The sequence below is a fragment of the Asterias amurensis genome, chromosome 10, assembly GCF_032118995.1.
Source record: "Asterias amurensis chromosome 10, ASM3211899v1".
In the NCBI taxonomy this organism is placed as follows: Eukaryota; Metazoa; Echinodermata; class Asteroidea; order Forcipulatida; family Asteriidae; genus Asterias; species Asterias amurensis.
In genome coordinates this window covers 17631307-17653284 of record NC_092657.1, presented here as the reverse complement: position 1 = coordinate 17653284, position 21978 = coordinate 17631307, and the positions used below count along the sequence as shown (strand labels likewise).

General features: G+C 38.1%; 1 protein-coding gene and 1 long non-coding RNA gene across 4 annotated transcripts in view; both read left to right on the top strand.

The window, feature by feature from the left end:
• Positions 1-6517, top strand: part of LOC139943498 (recombining binding protein suppressor of hairless-like) — a 68307-nt gene extending 61790 nt beyond the window's left edge. For all 3 annotated transcript variants that reach the window (XM_071940309.1, XM_071940310.1, XM_071940312.1), the window contains one exon: positions 814-6517. In XM_071940309.1, coding sequence (XP_071796410.1) covers positions 814-1015 — 202 coding nt within the window. In that variant the 3' untranslated portion in view covers positions 1016-6517. The remainder of the gene's footprint in view (positions 1-813) is intronic.
• An 11614-nt stretch (positions 6518-18131) lies between these two features.
• Positions 18132-20575, top strand: LOC139943119 (uncharacterized). The gene is made up of 3 exons (XR_011786753.1): positions 18132-18243; positions 18954-19039; positions 19412-20575. It is a non-coding gene; the product is annotated as an uncharacterized lncRNA (long non-coding RNA).
• The last annotated feature ends 1403 nt before the right edge of the window (positions 20576-21978 follow it).

Here is a 21978-nt window from a genome sequence, read left to right as displayed (position 1 = left end):
AAAATGGCAGCTATCTGTACATTATTTATTTATTTATTCACTTTCTTCACTTATTCAGATTTGAACAGATACTTATAAAATCACTGAAATGTGGAACCATGTGTAAATTTCTTTTGTGGTAGTGTGTTGGCTCTGAAAAGAGCCGGTGTGGTCTCAACCTTTTCGGCAGTATACTCTATTCGTCTGCATTTCTTCTTTTATTCTAAAATGTAACATTACAGAATCTACACAAGAGAACGGGTTGGAGAAAATCTCCGTCCGTGACTCCGCATGACGGACAAAAACAACAGCGCAAAAAGACAGACACTTAACAAAATTTGTGTTAAAAGGCAACAAGAAAAAATTGGGTTTGGGGTAAAAGCCGATAAAAAAATGGGCTTTGTGGGCCTGCCACAACTTAAATGACAGATTACTCGATAAATCAGTCTCGGTCAAACTTGGAGTGAAAAAAAAAACAGTACATGAGGCCAGAATTCCACTGCATACATTTAAGACACTCCTGAAAGCTCACCTGTTGATGATTTCACAAAACTCTTCCTAACTGAGGATTAATCTTAGGACTTAGGACGAGTCCCAGCTCTGCACTGTAGCTAGCATGCAAACCTTAAGAATAATCCTAAGACGAGTTACTCGTCCTAACTCAAGACACATGTAGGATTAAATTGGCTGCTGTTTCAGGAGGTGTATCATCAATAACGTTTCTCCTGTTTGTGCCCGTACATGTACATCAGCGCCTTAGAGCAAACTTTTGATTTTGGCGCTATATTAATTTCTTTTGATTGATTGTACTTTTTTTGTGGATTGTTGTTGCAGGTGTGCCGAGTACATGCTTTGTGTGGTCCCAGACATTTCAGCGTTCCGTGGTGAATGGAGATGGGTTAGGAGGCCAACCCAAGTACCAGTCACGCTAGTACGCAACGACGGCATCATCTACCCCACTGGTCTCACCTTCACATACACCCCAGAACCCGGCCCCCGACCCATCAATGGACTCTCCGATGGAATGATCCATTAGCCTCCCAGGGGGGTGTTTCTGTGAAACTTGCCCTCTATTGACTCGGACAAGTAAAACAAAACAAAACTATGAAAGAAACTCGGACCAAATAAATGACAACCCATCTTGCATTATGGATGTTGCGTTATATATAAGAGGGGTGTCAACATGCTTGATCTGTGGAGGGCTGGATGTTAAAGCGCCATGAGCACTTTTAGTGGATACCGGCGCTATAGAAGACGTTTATAATGTTTATACAGTGCCTCACTGGAACCCTTCATTTTGAAAGAGGGGTGTTTCACCATTTTGTGCCAACGGGAAAGCCCTGGTTGTACAATGTATATTCCTGATGCAGTAAAAATATGCCTTTAGAAAATAATGCTGTTGAGGAAAACTGTCTTGATGCTTCGTCTCTACACCAGGGCCCAATTAGAAAGAGCTGCTAAGCACAAATTTGCTTAGCATCAAATTTCTTCCTTGGCAGTTCCTAGTTAAAAACAGGATTACTAGCCAAATTTCCATTTGTTGGATATTGCTTGTTACTGGTATCCAGCTGTTGTTTGCTTATCCTGAAAATCACGTTGAAATTTGGCTGGTAATCCTGTTTTTTTTTTTTTTTTGGGGGGGGCAAACATTTCATGCTAAGCAAACATTTGTGCTAAGCAGCTCCATGAAATTGGGCCCGTTCCACAAGCAGGGCACTGGGGGATGACCCAGGTGAGCCCCTGGAATGACGTCAAAGCTATTCAAACGTACCAGGGGCAGGACTTGACCCAGGGAAGCTAATCGACATACCCTTAATCCCAACTTCATGACACTTCATTTTGGAGACAGTCCTCTTGTTTCCAAAGAGGTGACAAGTTACCCTTGAGGGTTAACCACAAGGCCTCGTCTAGTATCCCGCACCACCGCTAAGGAAAACGATGATGATGGGACTGCTTACAGGATTACCATTCTTGACATCTCTATTCAAAAAGAGTGACTTAAGAAGCTTACACCATAGAGTTACATGTAAGAACTAGAGGGCGCACTGGTGATGCTTCTTGCACGAGCGCGACGGGACCGAAGGAGACACGCACGTGCGCGCCATTCTGTACGCTTGTTGAATATGAAACACATGTTTGAGTTTAAGTTTATTGAACGCTACGCGATGCTGTTTTTTCAACTTTCAAAATGGCCGCACAAACACACGCTAAGCAATGCCTGTTTTGTCAACTAAGAAAATGGCTGCCTGCGCGCATGCCAGGTCGCGTATATAGGCCAGTAGGCCCTCTAGTTCTAATATATAACTCTATGGCTTACGCCATTTTGCTAGGCGCACAAAGTACTTTGTTTTCTTTACTTGAAGGCTGTAAGCAACAAAATGACCCCTGACATAAATTGCGGCACACTGTTAAAGTTTTGTTGATAATATTACCCCAGGGAAATGTTTTTCCATTTCGTTGCAGAATTTAACCTTCAAATGACAAATGAATACCAAAACAAAACCCCAAACTTCTTTCCAACTTTCACGCTCATTTTTCATAGTTTTACACAATAAAACCAACTGAAGCATCAAGCCCTAATTAGCCCCTTCAGAACCCAATACTGTATGTATGTGTTTTTAAGTACCAAAGTTTAGTATGGAACTGTTTTGCTTAAAGTGACTTATAGCCAGTCTAGTTGCAAGTATCAAATATTCACGGTATGTACAATGACAAATTTATTACCACACTATTTGACCTTTTGACCTTTTCAACTTTGACCTTGATAGTTTTTTTTTACAGTTTTGTTGTCCCATGTCTCACTTCAAACCTTTTTGAAGTTTATCTCAAGTTTACGAAATTATATATATTTTTATATCGTTAATTCAGCAGAGATAACTGATTATTAACCTGTATGTATTTTTTAAGATCACGCAGCGATTTTTAAAACGTTAAAAGATAAAAAAAGAACAACAATTCTAGATTTGCAAGAGAACGCTTGATGTTATTTATGTATATAATCGCCCACCTCTGATAACTCCATTGGTGCCTTGTAATATATGCATCCTTGACCTTGACCCTTGAACTTTGACCTAGCTTGTTCTTTGCACTAGCTTGTTCAATGACCTACAATCCGGCCATGTCTCGTTGGGCCCCCCTGTCCCTTTCAATGTTGGTTCTGATTGCCAGTCTTTCGCGTTACAGTCAACAATAAGCGGGCGAATGTGGCTGGGGAGAGATTGATTGTGGGAAGTGTACAGTGATTGGTTTTTAAGTAACGTTGAGAATTGGCGGCTCAAGCATTTTGGCTGGGATTGTAGCTTGTTGTTTGACCTAGGTTGTTCTTTGACTTATGCTTTGAACAGTCTATTAAGACCGTTAGTTAGCCCACAAACTTTCCAGTGTTCAGCACTTTCGTTTTTTTTTTTTTTTTCAGGGACATGTTGTTATTAAGTAGTAAAATTTTAATCGGTTATACTTTGCAATTACAACCAGTTATAGTCACTGCCTGTATTATTTATTGCACACTTGCAAAAATGTTGCCTCTCTTTTATGTTGTCAAAAGAATGCTGTGGCAAAGATTTGGGGGAAAAAAATACTTATTTTGCTTAATTATACAAAGACAGGTTAATAGTGTTCAGTGCCTTTAATTTCAACGTCAAGTATTTGTTGCAAGATAATTCAATTGATGAACAGTTAATGCTCTTCCTTTTGTTTTTATTACCATGCACAGTGAAAACAAGTTATTTAGTTTGCAAACATTTATGTGCCTTACTTGTTCAAAGTCATGCCACTGCCATCTTGAACTTGTCCTTTGTGTAATACAGCCCTTGCATAATGCGAAACACTACACTGACGTGCACGTTTTCACGCACAAAGAACAGGTATCGTCCAATCATTTGCCTCCTTTGACCCCAGTGAGGGCGTGTTTTGACCCAAGTGAGGGCGTTTTTTGAGCGTGTGACGTCACATGCAAGAGGTCTATTACGCAGTAAGTTCATCTTGTTTAATTCTTTCAGCGCCAGTAATTGTAATTGTACCCCCCCCCCCCCCCCGGTCAAAAAGTGTCATCATCCGTACATGTGCGTAATGTTCATGTGTATGACCCATAATTTATACACATTATCACTCAATATATTGGATTTAGGATGTACATGTACAAAGGCAACACAAACCAGCAAGATGCATTTTGTCTGATGAGAAAGACCATTTTGTTATCTACCAAATTTCTAAAAACCTCAAAAAGACGGTCCTTTTAGGTTCAAAACGCACATAACTGTCAATGAAAGAGTTAAACAGTGCTGCTGGCTAACAATTGGAAGCCAATCCAAAATCCATTCCTTGCACCTCCTGTTGAATTTCTGGGTTACATTTCAGTTAAAACCTGTTAAAAATATCAACTGCACTCAACTAGGTATAATCAGGTTGAAACCTGTTAAATGTTAATTGTGCTCAACTTAAGTCTGCTGCCACCTATGGTGGTCTTCCATACTTAACCATACTTTTCTTGCTAAGCACAACAGGTAATGTGCTTAGTATGATTTCTGTGCTTAGCAACTCCTATTGTTTTCTGCTGCTGGTTGAATAATTGGGTTGAATTTTATTTCTTTCTTAGCGGTGAAATGTACGTCATACTTTTGTACTGTGATGGGTCTTTTGTCTCTCTTGGGTCTTTATGAATATATACATGTATCTCATGAATTATGCATTTTATCTCATGAATTATGCATATCCTCGATGACTTATGAATACGCTGTATAAACAAAACCTTGATGTATAAAGCTAAAATGAATGTATAGTATACTGCTTTGCATGTTAACGTAAATGCATCAGCCGTATCACTGCCACAGTACAATCATTCCGTCATGAATATTTATGTAAATCTGAATATTCTGATATGAATATTAAAGTATGTTAATTAGGGTTTCCTTTGGTATCTGCAGGTAAGCTCATTATTTAAAGTTACTGATGTCCAACACTTATTTGCCAATGATTACTCTCTATTTGTGCATATTAATTTTAGACTGGCAAATTATGACCTAGAATTTTCTTCAGTATTCATTCTTTGTGTAAATCTGAACTCTTCGTAATCACCAATTTATCGCAATGAGCGAATAGTGGATGATATGTTAATTTTGAAGCAAAGAAATTTAAACAGTATTCAGGCTATTTTATTTTTTAATTGGCAACAATCAGTAAGGATTGTTATAATATAAAAGCAAACATGTTGTAAATGTACTTAAAGCCATTATACACTTTCGGTACGAGGAAAAACAAAAAAAGTTCACAGTTTAACAAATAATTTACAGGGTTTACAGAAGGTAATGGTGAAAGACTTCTCTTAAAATATTGTTCCATGAAATGCTTTACTTTTCGAGAAAACATTAAAACAATATCAATTCTCGATAGCGAGAATTACGGATTTATTGAAAACACATGTCATGACACGGCGAAACGTGCGGAAACAAGAGTGGGTTTTCCCGTTATTTTCTCCCGACTCCGATGACCGATTGCGCTTAAATTTTCACAGGTTTGTTATTTTATATATAAGTTATGATACACAAAGTGTGGGACTTGGACAATACTGTTTACCGAAAGTGTATAATGGCTTTAAGAACATGTAGTTTCTTATCTTTCCTTCTTCATGCCCTCTTATACATGTACCCTAGACTTTGTGCAAGAAATTGTTTACACAATTTATGCATACTCCAACACTACATAAACGCAGTGACGTTAGACGTGTTGCATTGGCTGCAATCGTTGATGAAATGTACACATGTGAAAGGCTATCTGTGGAATGCTCCATCACAGAAAGAGGGAACAAAAACATCCTTTTTTGTCTGGCAACTCACACCTGTTATCTCTATGTTATTGCTTTTCCAGAACTGTGGAGTTAATCAGATCATGCACAAACCAGTGTAGTTGAGTGCCCCAGGCAGATTAACTGCTCATCCATAAAGTAATTCAATTTAAACACGTTCGCTCGCTGAAAGGGGTGTATACTTTCCAGTTTTTGTGCCAAAAGTTGGAATTCTTTTGTGGAGGTTTTCTGTAATGCATTGGCTTTGTGTTAATCATCAAAGATGGTTTTTAATGAATCATTTGGATCTATCTATTTTAACAGTAGAGGGCATGCTGTATAAGCCACAAGCCCAGCAGTAGTGGTGGGTGATGCAAGTTTTTCCAAATGCATCACAATTGAATTCCAGAAAGTTGTCAAGATCAATTTTATTCTTCGATTTTAAAACTGGCTCTCACTTTTTATTTATTTACTTTTCTTTTCCATTTTCCTGTTGAATTCCAATGTCAATTCTTATTTTTTAATTTGATGCAAATTTCAGATTTTTGCTCCAGAAGCAGATTATTATAGCACATTCTGATAGAGCATCTATTTAAATACAAATGCAGTTATTTCTTGAGAAAAATGCCTTAAAACTGTAAATAATTATGATTTTTTTTTTAATGTTCATGCAGAGACAACAAAGGTAGTCTCAATGTAATTTGTAGCGCAGGTCACAAGAATTATATTCAACACAATAAACATGTACAATTCATTCAATTATTTGATGGTTCCTGTGTTTACTTTGTGAGGTCATGGGTGAAGGTCATATCTGGTTAGACTTATGGACAAATCGTTAATGGTCCCACGCGGTGAGATAGTTGAGTTGTCACTGCTCTCGCGCGAACTGCTGATTGCCGACTTCTACTCCGGAAGTCGGGCCGGCAGCGCGCAGTAGTCGGGCTTATATTTCCCTTGAATCTCCATCTCCATTGGTTCAGTCAGCATAATATCCTGCGGGATACATCTACGCTAACTTGCGCACTGCGTGTGGAAATAGACTACTACTGGTATTTGTTGAGAGCACCGCCGCAACTCGACTATCTCACCGCTTGGGACCATAAACGACTTGTCCACAAGTCTAGTGCAAACAGGAGCAGGTTTTAGTGTGCACAATGCTTTAGTCGACTATTGACCAGCAACGTACATGCGCAGTGAGGTACTCACTCCAACTACTCATTTGGAAGCATAGAGTTATATATAACAACTGGAGGGCGCACTGGTGATGCTGCTTGAAAAAACACGACCACAAGATGACAAGCGCGCCATTCTGTACGCGCGTTGAATATGAAATACACGTTTGAGGTTTTTTTTATTGAACGTTCAGGCGATGCCGTTTGTTCAACTTACAAAATGGCCGCACAAACACACGCTGTGAGATGGCTGTTTTGGCAACTTAGAAAATGGCCGCCTGCGCGCATGCCGGGGCGCATATATAGACCGGTGCGCCCTCTAGTTCTTGTATATAACTCTATGTTTGGAAGTCTAGTCAACCACCGGTACCACGGTATTCAACACTCCTAACCTGCGTTTCCGTTATAGTGTCACTGGTTCCCCTCTGCGCTTTACACATGTTAGAATGGAACAGGCTATTGGCACTGATACACACCATTAACGGTTATCCTCCAACAATGTAAAACTAGTGGTCTTTCAGAAGTCTCTTAAATTTGTTGAATAAAATTGTGTCCCTGATGGGGTTTGGAAGTTTCTTCAAGAATTTGAGCCATTAGACTGAGAAGGCTCTTTTCAGCAAAAGTGATGCAACTCGTTCTAACCCCAACCCTTACCCTAAACCCTAAGTCTATTTTCAGGCCTGCGTTAAAAATGGATCTATCTTTTCAATACTGTGGTCATTACAACCCAATTTGAAACATCATATAAATATTGTAATCTATGCACCTAATTAATTGCAATCCAACTTTACTGCAAATTGTAAACATATAGAGAAGAAAGAAAAACACTCCACAAAAACTAGACATATAGAAGTTGTTCCGATATTTCTTTAATAACATCTTTAAAGATCTTCAACACATACGCCATCAGCATTACAAGTAGACAATTTATTTATCTAACTTTGTCATTTATAAGAATTGTTCTTCTGAAAAGTATTTATCGAAGGGTACTTAAATACACAAAAGGAAATGCACTGAACAATTATATTACCTGGTTCCCAACCACCCCTAGGCAACGTGTATAAAAAAAGGCATACTTTATACATCAAAGGAAACTGGTAAAATTACTAACAGCTAAGCGGTCAAGGGGACCAGCTAATATTTACGTGAACAATATATTAAAACGAGTCTGAAACAAGACTTAATGACTACTACCCCATTTTTACCTGGGCCAAACTTCAAGCAAAATGAGCGGGTATCAGTTCAAAGAGTGTAAACTTTATGGAATTTGGGCTCGAAAAGGCGGTTTTTTTAAAGCCAGATTTGTCTATGTTCAGCAAGTTTCTGTGTGTCTGGCTTTGGCCCCAAACTAAAGGAAAATCTTATTCGAACTCCAACAGAGATGGGTTGCAATAGGCGTCATTGACCGCCATCTTTGATGTACATGTACGCGCTGCGTGTGACTCTTCGCCAATGGTAGCTCTTCACGCCAGCACATTCATCAAACACCGCGGCCGGGGACGTCTAATTGCAATCCATCTATCTTTAGACTGTATCTGAATTGGTGGCTTGCGGCTTTGCTGTTGCTTAGGGAGTTCCATATACTTCCATACATGATGATGCGGCAATCAAGCCGTAGCCAGAGCCACCAATTCTGACACTGCCTTTTAGACTGATGCACTTTAACCTTATGACTGGCAAGGATGCTAGATTAACTCTAACTCAAATAATGGTACAAAACTCCTGGGTGGTGAGAAACAATTAATGGTCAATAATGAAAGTCATTGGAGTTAACAGATTTGAATCATGTCTGGTACATTATTTAAATTAGACGCGCAAAATATCTTCACATCTGAGCATGAAATGTTCCATTACTAGCCAAGGTTCAAGACGCTCCTATGTGTTTATTATCTCACTAAACTCCTGTGGCTAATTTCCATCGCTGATATTCACAATAGAGGGCACTGTCAACCACAAAACGCCATCACCTAGAAAACTGCTATCACAGGAGCTATCATTATCCTGTAATAGCGAACTCCCATGTAGCAGTGTATGGTGAGAGAGCGCCCTCTTGTGGTAATGGAGCATGGAGTGATGTTAATAAAAGTCTCAGTACAAGGATCTCATTGACACGTTAAACTCAGACAATTCATGAAAGTTTTAAAAAGACCGATTTCAAAGATACAGAATGAAAATTTTATAAATTTATACAGCTGCAATGTAGTAAGCATTTTAGTAGGGAAAGTTGAAGAAAGTGTAATACACAATGAGGGCTTTGAGAAGCCCTTGGATGTGATGGTGGGGTGTCGTGGCCGACTGGATAAGAGCACCGAATAAGAGCACCGAACTGATGCTTCTGTTCAGCAGAGTGTCGGTTCAAATCCCGGTTCGTGACACTTGTGTCCCTGAGCAAGACAATTAACTATAATTGCTTCTCTCAACCCAGGGGTAAATGGGTACCTGTGAGGGCAGAGTTGGTTCTTGTGATTGATTTAGCCGAGTAGTAGCGCATACATGTATATTGCGCACAGGCTGTATACTCCCCAGGGAGCTGAGATGGTTTAAGGAATGATATAAGGCCAAGTGACCAGGGATAATAATGTGGAAGCGCTTTGAGACACCCCTCGGGCGTGAAAAGCGCTATATAAAAACGATCTACTATTATTATTACTTACTATGATGAAGTGCTATTTTTGAACTACTCATTATAAAATGTAATCATGTTCACAAAACGAGTAAATGAGAGCGATTCTAGGGCCAGGTATTTTCTTTCAATAACTGTCAATGTTGGAAATGTACAACTTTGTACAATAGTTTCCACACAAAGTATAATTGGTCTAAACCCCTAAAGCCAGAGTCATATTTCCTGCAATCCAAATTTTGACGCCACAAATTCACCATCAGATGACTTGCGCAGGACTCCCGTGAAACATTCACTTTCACTGCGAAAACAGCACTGTGGCGTCAAAATTGGTATCTGGCGTATGAATCGGGCGTAACTCCACATACATTACAAGGGATGCAGCGTTCTGAAGAAACAATTCGGCGAAGTATTTTCGGTAGTGAAAGACACCTTTTACTCACGAGAATTTCATGGAAGAAAAATCATAGAATTTATTTTTAAAATATCAAATTTTGAGAGGTAAATCAGTAAGTTGATTTCTTGGAAAAGAAAAAAAGAAAGCAAATTTGAAAGGTAAGTAGTTACACCATATGAAAAAAAGAACATTAACAAAATGAAGTTGTACATTTAGTATTACAATGTAGCCAGTACATGACGCCATAGTTTGAAGCTTTGCATGGTGTGGAGAAATAAGAAGAAACTATAAATAAATAGTAAACTTGCGGGTACAGCCATGTGTAAATCTCTTAGGGTGAGTGTTGGCTCTGAACAGAGCCGGTTGGGTCTCGACATTTCAAACAGTATACTGTACTCTCCTGAAGACGAGCAGAGTATACTGTTCGAAACGTCGAGACCCAACCAGCTCTTTCAAGAGCCAACACTCGCCTTAAGAGATTTTCACACGGTTGTACCATGGTTGTACCCCCAAGTTTACTATTTATTTATAGTTTTGTCTTACATGACGCCTTGTTGGCATTCTCTTAGCAATACATAATTAGCATGTAGTAAAACATCGGGACTAGATTAACAGTGCAAGTTTGTATACAGCTTCTAACTCTTTTCCTATACAGCTTATTTTCCTATTCAAATCAATATAAACCATCACTTTCAGAGGCAAGGAATTAGTCTGGTCCCTTGTCAGACATTGAAATGTGATATCGATCAGTGTTAGTGGGTACAAGACGGCAATTTCTTGTATGGTAATGAGTTCATGAAAATGCATTATGCAAATCAATTCATGACTATTCATTAGCAACTACTTAACCGTATCTTCAGAATGCATTGGAAAGTTTAGGTATGCAAATATTCTGAATATACATTTTTAAACATAAGTATGCATTGATCTGGTTCATAATACGGGAACAAATTTCTCATGACATGATTTGGTTTTCTCTGAACAAAAATTTAAGCATAAACCAACAATTCTTAGGAATAAATTTGTATAATACCTACTTTAAATTATAAAATTAAAGATTTGGGTACTTTTTGTAACACAAAACACACTGTCCACAGATTTACATCAAACAATTAAACCATTTTGAATATAACGATTGTAGAAAGCTTACCTTAAAATATTACTAGCTAAGGTGCTGTAGTGTTTGAGAAATGAGTTTTACGTGCTAAAATAAATTTAGAGACAAACATTTTTTTGGTGACTTGTTTTACTCAATTCTCAAAAAACTAAAGGACCTCAGCTAGTTATTTTTTACGGGAAGCTTTCTACGACATTGTGTTTTGTGTAACAAAAAGTACCCGAGTCCATTCAGTCAACGTACAATATTCTTTTAACAATACAAAGTGTGTACGATACCCGTACCATGTATACATTCAATTTGTATACACGGGTAGATCATTCAATTTAGCATGTTTTGTTTTTAAACGAGTGCTCTCAGAAAACTTGCTAAATATTCTCTTATAAAAAAAAGCATCTTTTTTAATGTTATATTAAATTCATTTTTTTTTTTAATAAACAGAAGGAAGCCACACCCACAAGTGTTAAATATGCATAAACAGATTTACATATTACAATATTAATATTCAAAGAAAGTGAAAGAAATTTTCCTGTGAAAAAAGCGACAAAACAAAATAAATCAATTGGAGACATTTGAACACTTGGTGGCAGCAGACTGACCAGGTTTAAGTCCATTGTTTACATAGTTCTGAGCATGCACACATTACCAAGACCAGTAGATTTACCTGGTAAATCTGCTGCCACCTAGCGCCCCAAAAAAGTCTCACACTGAGACCATGCCGTGATCCAGGGCCATAACATTAAATCAGGGCCAAAGTTGAGGGCGCTATTTATAGCGTAATTCTGCATTTCGTTGTGGCAAACGCAGAACTCTTCAGCCACAAACAAGTGCCATGAAAATGAGCTGGCAAATTACGAACCAGTAATAGTTTTGTACAAATCTTGCATAAAACTTTGGCCTGTGATTTTCAAAACCCCTGCTTTTTTACAGTTATGCTTTTAAGGTGAAAAAAATGACGGTGTAATGCTTAATACGTAAATCTACTATTATTTTTGTTGTATACCGTACATATTTATCTTAATAAATTCATCATACACTTCTTATTTTACAACAGCATTATAAGATTTTTTTTTAAGAAAGAGAGAGGAAAAAACAAAGGAAAAAAAAACAAAAGCTGCCTTGGTAATTGCCGCTGGTAATTCAACAGCCGTCCCAACTTGCCTACTGACAATACAACAGCCAGGCAGCAATCACTTTCACTGCATGCTATTATAGTTTCCTCATTTTAACCCACTATGTGGATGATCTTTTTTTTTGTATTTTTATTCTTTTTCTAATAAACAAAATTTTCGGTGAGTACTGAGTGTCATCAAAAAAGCAAAATTATGCGCATAATAATTAGCCTCACCTCACAATTCACATGAAAGGGGGAGGGGTCTGGTATAGTAGTGTACATGGAAATCTTAAATTTACAACAATAGATTGGAATCTGGCATCTGCGCTCCGCAAGTTGTAAAAACCATGGAAGAAATAATTTTTAAAAGGTGATCAGACTACTACAGTTGAGACACTCCTGCGTGTTAACAAAGTGGAATCGTCACAAGAGGGCTTCTCACTGACAGGTGTACCAGTGGCTACGGCTGTTGCTAAGGGTTGTTGCTATGGGCATCCTCATCTTCAACACATGTAACTATGGTGATCAATCCTCAGCCACAGTTTCTCAGCCATAGTCTCTTGTGCTGCCAGCATACAGCTGCTTTTAAGCAGAAACTTTGGCTTAATAAGTCGCTGCTGAGCAAAAGTAAGCAAAGTACCAGTCAGAGATTTAAACATGTGACACATATTTAGGCTGGTAACCTCATTCTGCTTAGCTTAGTTTCTGTTTGTGCTTAAGCAGCCAAGTCAGATCATGACTTGAAAATCCACAGAGTAAAACCATGCTCAAAGTTGTCAATCCAAAATATCCTCGGACTGGCAGCAGATGGTAGCCAAATGTTTGTTGCTCCCCCTGTGTGTTCCTTCCTCAGCACCCGCAGCGATGACCTTCTAGACATTTCTGTAGTAGAGCGCCCTCGCGCACATGTTACAAGACGGCTGCTGATTGGCCCATCCTGTGCGCGGCACGTATATAACTGTGCGTTTCGATTGTTTCAGCATTGTTACATCTCTACAAGATGGCGTCGATGCGCAAGAATTACCTTGACATAAAGGTTAATACACGCACACACAACCTTATATGGATCCAGCTCGTTAGGTCCTGCTATTTTTGTGCAGTTAATCCCCATAGACCTTATGAACACGACGTCATTTTAGTAGGGTACCCTCACCTAGAGGTCAAAAGGAGGTTGTTTATTGGCCAATACAGGGCCCCAAGGAGAACATTGAAAACCGGTTGGGTTATTTAAAGGAACACGTTGCCTTGGATCGGTCGAGTTGGTCTTTGAAAAGCATTTGTAACCGTTTGTTATAAAATGCTTATTATGGGTAGAAAGATGGTGTAAAAGTAGAGTACAATGATCCACACAAACATGCTTCGAAATTGCACCGTTTTCCTTTTACCTCCTCGACTAACACGGTCAGCCATTTATGGCAGTCAAATTTTGGACTCCCATAAAATGGCCGACGTATTAGTTTGCAAAGTAAAAGGAAAACCACGCGATTTCGAGGCAAACTTATGTGGATCATTGTATTCTACTTTTAAAACATCTTTCCAACCGTGTGCATTTTATAACAAACAGTTTCAAACGCTTTTTATAGACCAACTTGTCCGATCCAAGGCAACGTGTTCCTTTAAGACAAAACCCATCATAAGCGTGATACTTCGCCCCCTGGTCATTGACTTGGTGCCCTTAGATTGCTGCGGTTGAAATTTACAATTTCCTCATAGAGTGCTATCCACCTTGCCCTTAAAAATGCAGCACACCGGCCAGCATCAGTTACGTAAACCAGTTATCCCGGTGAGCACCATTCAGATCGTTGAGAAATTCATCCTCACTTTTCCATTTGTACACATTTTTCTTGTTTAAGAAATTCCTTTTGATACAGCAATGATCCATTCGGCACCATTGCATTGCGCTACATCATCACAAATCTGTCGCCGCTACGGTCAGTGCTTCAAAAGATTGTCGTCGAAAAATTCATAATAAGCTTAGGAAGACCAAACATTGTTCTGTCACTTGCTTCTCCGTAAATATTCAACATGGGGGGAGATGTTCTTGACTGTCATTTGCAGTTTTGTCCAAAGCATGGCAAGAAGAGTCCACAGGAAATTATTCAGAGGATGATGAATATTATAGTTATGTAAATCAGGCAGTTCCACTTAAGTACGGAGGGGGGATTTAACAATCCCAATCTCAACGATGTGGTTTTTGCAAGTATAGATATCCAACTTGGCCTGTGGGGGGACTGTCAGTGGCTTATACAGTCTCTCATGAATATCCATTCATGAATATTCAGTATGTCATGAATATTAATGAGAAAATCATGAATATTCAATCAGTCACTTCATTCTAAAGAAAAGGAGTTCCAGCCTCCAAAAATCCATTGAATCACTATAGGTTTTCTTATCGCTAACAATTCCGAGTCCCTCCCTTAAATCAATCATGGAACGATTCAAAATAAACAGGTCAAAGGTCAATTTTCAAGGGTCATCCATATCGAACCGCAGATATAAATTTAGTTTACTATTCACTCGAGCGTGAACTTCAAAGAGTCAAGGTTATGCTGGTTAGTAGTCAATCTTAAACTGGGTTTAAATCCCAGGCTGGTTTTAACAAAGTTCAAGGGTCAAGTGTAGGGGTCAAGGTCAGGGGTCAGGTCAAGTGGGGGCATCGTAACCCTTATTGACCTCTGCGCTGGGATTTCCTTGGATGAGTTCGGCTTGGTCGTAAATGGGAGAGTCTTCCTCGGGTGCTTCTTGTTCTTCGAGACCGGTGCCGAAGAGCTTGACAGAGTGCTTGACCCATAGCTCCACGAAGGCAGACAGCTGGGTCTCGTTGGCGACGTCTTCCAGGCTCTTGAACTGGGGATGGAGGAGGGTCGGCCACCAGCAGACCGTCAGGTTCTGCTCTGACATCTTGTTGACCTCGCTGTTCACAATCACCCTGGCAAGAGGAACGGAGGAAAAATCTTGTTAGGGAAAATATAATGCGCCAACGGTGCAGGGTTTGTTGAAAGGTAGGTACACACCATAGAGCCATATATATTGACTAGAGCGCTAACTTGCTCTGCGTTTTGAAGCCACCCTAGGCGCAGACATGTTTGATGTGTTGCGTGAATTCGGAATTTTAAGAGAACACACACTGCCGCAATTATTTTAAATTCGGCGTGTGCGTATACGTACGCAACTGTCCACTCGCGTACGTCCGCGCTACGAAAACTGTAACTTCGACTTGGTTGCCGCATTAAAAAAATTACACGCGCCTTTTAATCATGACGCACATAACGCTGATCAGCAGATTGTGCGTTCACATTTACGGCATTTTTTGCTTCGATTGCACATAAAAAAGAACAGACGCACGATCATGCAAATAGCCATACAATTGCCGTACAAAATTTCAAGCTTTTGTATTTGTTTGTACATAAACATGGATGCGCCCACACGGCTTCAAAACCTTAGTGCGTGTATAACGGGGTGTTAGTGCTCTAGTCAATATATATAGCTCTATGGTATACATACATGTAGATCACTGTACACCTGAATAATTATATTAATAATAAATAATAACATTGAAGTCTTACACAAATGTATACAGTGCATGTATCTACCAAACAAGGTACTGAAGGGGCTGAGGAGGCCTATATACCAACCTTCAGAAAGATAGGTTATTGAAACGTTTAAAGGAACACGCTGCCTTGGGTCAGTCGAGCTGGTCATTGAAAAGTGGTTGTAACCGTTTGTTATAAAATGCATACGATTAGAAAGATATTTTAAAAGTAGAATATAATGATCCACACAAGTATCACTGGAAATTGCGTGGTTTGCCTCTTACCTCGTCGACAAACACGGTCGGCCATTTATGGGGGTCAAATTGTTGACTCCCGAAATTGGCCGACCGTGTTAGTTTACAAAGTTAAAGGAAAACCACGCAAATATGTGTGGATCATTGTATTCTACTTTTAAAATATCTTTCCAACCATTTGCATTTTATAACAAATGGTTATAAAACGCTTTTTATAGACCAACTCGTCCGATCCAAGGCAACGTGTTCCTTTAATTCCGAGGCTAGTAATACGTTGCACTTTATAAGGGTCTACATGTACACAGTGCTACGGCGCATACAGCAGCCACAAACACACGCTAAGCAATGCCTGTTTTGTCAACTAAGAAAATGGCTGCCTGCGCGCATGCCAGGTCGCGTATATAGGCCAGTAGGCCCTCTAGTTCTAATATATAACTCTATGGCTTACGCCATTCTGCTAGGCGCACAAAGTACTTTGTTTTCTTTACTTGAAGGCTGTAAGCAACAAAATGACCCCTGACATAAATTATGGCACACTGTTAAAGTTTTGTTGATAATATTACCCCAGGGAAATGTTTTTCCATTTCGTTGCAGAATTTAACCTTCAAATGACAAATGAATACCAAAACAAAACCCCAAACTTCTTTCCAACTTTCACGCTCATTTTTCATAGTTTTACACAATAAAACCAACTGAAGCATCAAGCCCTAATTAGCCCCTTCAGAACCCAATACTGTATGTATGTGTTTTTAAGTACCAAAGTTTAGTATGGAACTGTTTTGCTTAAAGTGACTTATAGCCAGTCTAGTTGCAAGTATCAAATATTCACGGTATGTACAATGACAAATTTATTACCACACTATTTGACCTTTTGACCTTTTCAACTTTGACCTTGATAGTTTTTTTTTTACAGTTTTGTTGTCCCATGTCTCACTTCAAACCTTTTTGAAGTTTATCTCAAGTTTACGAAATTATATATATTTTTATATCGTTAATTCAGCAGAGATAACTGATTATTAACCTGTATGTATTTTTTAAGATCACGCAGCGATTTTTAAAACGTTAAAAGATAAAAAAAGAACAACAATTCTAGATTTGCAAGAGAACGCTTGATGTTATTTATGTATATAATCGCCCACCTCTGATAACTCCATTGGTGCCTTGTAATATATGCATCCTTGACTTTGACCCTTGAACTTTGACCTAGCTTGTTCTTTGCACTAGCTTGTTCAATGACCTACAATCCGGCCATGTCTCGTTGGGCCCCCCTGTCCCTTTCAATGTTGGTTCTGATTGCCAGTCTTTCGCGTTACAGTCAACAACCCAGCAAACACGTAACGTCATCGTAACGTTACTGTGAAGTTGTATTTTGGTAATGTTGCTTCCCAACTAAAACACAACTAACCTACAACGTTGGCAAAAGGTTGCAGTTTGGTCTTGTTACACAATGACATAAATACAACGTTATAAAAACGTTATGTTTTAACATCGTATAAAAACGTCCTGTGAATATTGTTATGCAACGTTGTCAGAAGGTTTTGGTTTCGTCACGTTACTCCATAACTTAGATACAACTTTTGTCTAACGTTTTTTAAACGTCATATACAAACGTTATGTGAATGTTCTGTGCAAAACGTTGTCTGAGAGTTGTGGCTTTGTGTTTTCACAACGTCTTAATAAAGTCACTTTAGCTTTGTTTGGCAACGTTGCTTGAATGTTGTACCTTCGTCAGGTTATTTGGCAACGTACAACTAACGTTGCAACGACGTAGTTTTCATCGTCTGATAATGGGACGTTGTGGAAACTTGTTTTAACAAAGTTACCGAACAGTGTTTTGACAGTTCACTGGCATGTGTCGCACGACGTGTATCCTCGGGGCACGTGGGCAACGTACAGATATAACGTTGTATCAACGTTGTACCACGAGGCAGATGACCGCGGTCATGCAGAAATCCTCTACAAAACGTTTTCAATAAAAAATAATATTTTTTTATTATAATATTATTTTATGGTAATATTTTATAAATAAAAAAAATAAAGACACTCATATAGGTGTTAGTAAATAACAAAAAGATTAATAATAAAAAACTTCATACAATTATTAAAAAAGTAAATTCTCATATAAAGTACGAGGCTACAATCCGCGCGGAGGATTGTGGGGGATTGTTCAAATGTTATGTTGCACTTCCGCCGTTCAACCGTCGTATTCTTCTCCTAGCCTGTACGTTACGCCGACCAAATTTACATCGGTTGTTAAGTTGTCATCTTCTCGACAATGGTAAGTATTCTACATACAAAAACTCACTTTATCTTGTTGTGTTTTCCGTAAAAAAACAAGTATTTTATTTGGTTATCACGATTGTCTATTGTCATCATTCATGTACGTCGTGTGTAATGGCAGAGGTAGCTAGAATACGGCCAACCAATCTTCGTGTTTGGTCTTCCTCCGTGCTCTTTGACACCAGTTTACTCTGTATCCTTTGTCCCAGAGTAGAATAATTGTGAACCACAGATTTTTGAGGAAAATTGACTGCTTTTCGACGCCATGAATATGATGTTTAATTTAATATATTATTATGCTTACTTATGAGGGCACCAATTTGTGTGTGTTACTGTTATTGTGCTTTCCACAAATCAGCAACGGTAAAAGGAAAAGTATTTCATCAATTTATATATATAATTAATATTGTTGAAGGAGTAGTTAAGGGGTAACTGAAAGGAACCAACATTTGTATTTTTTTCAGAAAGCATATATGGAATAGTGAAGCATGATTGATGCTTTTTTAATGTTGATTGATTTACTTTTTTTTAATGAAACGGCAGCATTTAAAAAAAGGTTTGTTGATCAATTACAGTTAATTTTGTTAGCTGAGACAAACAATATGTGGGTACTGGGTAGAAGGAATGAAAATGCTTAGTTTTACCATTTCGAATGACCACCCCAATTACTTTATGTTTTTCTTAAAAATGTTTTTGTTTTACTTTTAGGAGCTTGCTGAAAAAGTTAGAGGAGGCCATCTTATCTTCTTGACACCTAAAAATTTCCCCACAACAAAAGTTGGGCCCAAGTACAGGTGAGTGAATTACATGTGCATGATGTAGCTTTGTATGTGAAATACTCTCAATGGAAATGTTGGCAACGCCTAATATATTGTAAAAAAAAACTAGATAGCTTGAAGACAAAAGGTATTCACTATCCTATACAAAGATTAATGGAACATGTTTTCAGTCCATAGACATTTTGATATTGTGCAGGTACATATGGACAGTTATGTTTCACGATGTCTACATTAGAAAATAACAATGTCAAACTCGTTCTTGTTGACCCAACATGGATGAACCGATATACATGTGTACATTGATAAAGGAAATACATGTACACATTTTGTGGGAAAGGTCAAAATGACTAATTTTTCTCTTTGTTTCACATTTTCTTTTACATTTAGGAACCTTGTTGAGGAATACCTACCTTTTCGGATGTGGTGACCCTTGGTGATTCTGACTAATCCATCGACAATTTTGCCGTGTACCACTTGCTGCCTGCCATTCTTTTTTCCCCAAACCCTTTTTAACATTTTAACTCCAAGCTGAGCTTTTGTTACTGATTTTAAAACGTAGATGCACTAAATGAAGAAATTTAAACAAGAACAGTATTTAACATTATTCAATATGTTCAAAAAAGTTCTAAATTCAACATTCCTCCTCAACAATTTTGCCATTCACACTGGATTTTGCTCCATCCAAATGTAAAAAAACCAAAAACAATTTGTGTGGGAATTCATTAAAATGGCACTGTATTTTTACTTTTGAAATCTGAAGACAATTGGAACTGTGTTTAAAGTTAACTTTAAAAACGTTTGTTTTCAAAGGGTTATACATTTGGCAATAAAATTACCTGGTAAGAAACATTTTGTGAAACAGTTCACTTTGAAGTAATGTGGTTTTGGAAAAACATTTTGAAGCTGATGAGTGTTTCTGCCAGAAACGCTTCTCAGATTGGGTGTTCAAATTGCAGACTATATATTCTTCCCACATGAATTTTCACAGGTTAGTTTTATGGTACGATGTATCTACAACTAGATTTGAACAAGCAGTGAGTTTCAGTAACAATGGTATGGAACTTACTGTATGTGTTTATAATATAATATATACATGTAGATAAATACAATAAAACTAACCCTCTGTGAATATTTCACTTCAAAAGATGTTTGTGTTTTGGAGATTTCACCGGGAAAAAACAGGACGATTATTTCCACACAGGAAGAATATTTCTTAGATCTAAATTTTGGGGAATAAAAAGTGATCTATTTTTTCTATAACCGGAGAACTTCGAAGTTAAACGCTTCTCAAAATGCATTACATTACCTACAGCTGCTGAACTTCTGACAATACAGTTGTTTTTTATTGCCTTGAATTTGTAGAGTCATTGCCAAACGTATACAGACCATTTAACTGTAAATCTCCATCTTTGCCATTTTTATTATACAACGCATTTTGAGTAATATTTAACCATGCTTTAAAGTTTTGCTGTCTTTTCTATGAAATGATTTGTATGCAATTAAAGATGTTAAGAGAGCCAAAAGCACTTTTGGTATGCATGTGTCTTGATTTGTTGTGATAAATTTACATTTATTTAAAGCATTTAATAACGTTTTTATAACGTTGGGTTTTTCCTGTTGATGACGTTATATAAATACGTTACAATCACGTTCAGAAATAACTTTATCAAAACGTGAAGATTTAACGTTTTCACAACGTTATTATATTACGTCATGACGCGACGTTATCTAGACGTTGACAAAACTCCACACTTATCCGTCCGTACAACGTTAACTAAAAACGTTCTCCCAACATTCAAATAACGTCGTAGCGACGTTCAGGGCACGTTATTATGTTTGCTGGGAATAAGCGGGCGAATGTGGCTGGGGAGAGATTGATTGTGGGAAGTGTACAGTGATTGGTTTTTAAGTAACGTTGAGAATTGGTGGCTCAAGCATTTTGGCTGGGATTGTAGCTTGTTGTTTGACCTAGGTTGTTCTTTGACTTATGCTTTGAACAGTCTATTAAGACCGTTAGCCCACAAACTTTCCAGTGTTCAGCACTTTCGTTTTTTTCTTTTTTCAGGGACATGTTGTTATTAAGTAGTAAAATTTTAATCGGTTAAACTTTGCAATTACAACCAGTTATAGTCACTGCCTGTATTATTTATTGCACACTTGCAAAAATGTTGCCTCTCTTTTATGTTGTCAAAAGAATGCTGTGGCAAAGATTTGGGGGAAAAAAATACTTATTTTGCTTAATTATACAAAGACAGGTTAATAGTGTTCAGTGCCTTTAATTTCAACGTCAAGTATTTGTTGCAAGATAATTCAATTGATGAACAGTTAATGCTCTTCCTTTTGTTTTTGTTACCATGCACAGTGAAAACAAGTTATTTAGTTTGCAAACATTTATGTGCCTTACTTGTTCAAAGTCATGCCACTGCCATCTTGAACTTGTCCTTTGTGTAATACAGCCCTTGCATAATGCGAAACACTACACTGACGTGCACGTTTTCACGCACAAAGAACAGGTATCGTCCAATCATTTGCCTCCTTTGACCCCAGTGAGGGCGTGTTTTGACCCAAGTGAGGGCGTTTTTTGAGCGTGTGACGTCACATGCAAGAGGTCTATTACGCAGTAAGTTCATCTTGTTTAATTCTTTCAGCGCCAGTAATTGTAATTGTACCCCCCCGGTCAAAAAGTGTCATCATCCGTACATGTGCATAATGTTCATGTGTATGACCCATAATTTATACACATTATCACTCAATATATTGGATTTAGGATGTACATGTACAAAGGCAACACAAACCAGCAAGATGCATTTTGTCTGATGAGAAAGACCATTTTGTTATCTACCAAATTTCTAAAAACCTCAAAAAGACGGTCCTTTTAGGTTCAAAACGCACATAAATGTCAATGAAAGAGTTAAACAGTGCTACTGGCTAACAATTGGAAGCCAATCCAAAAT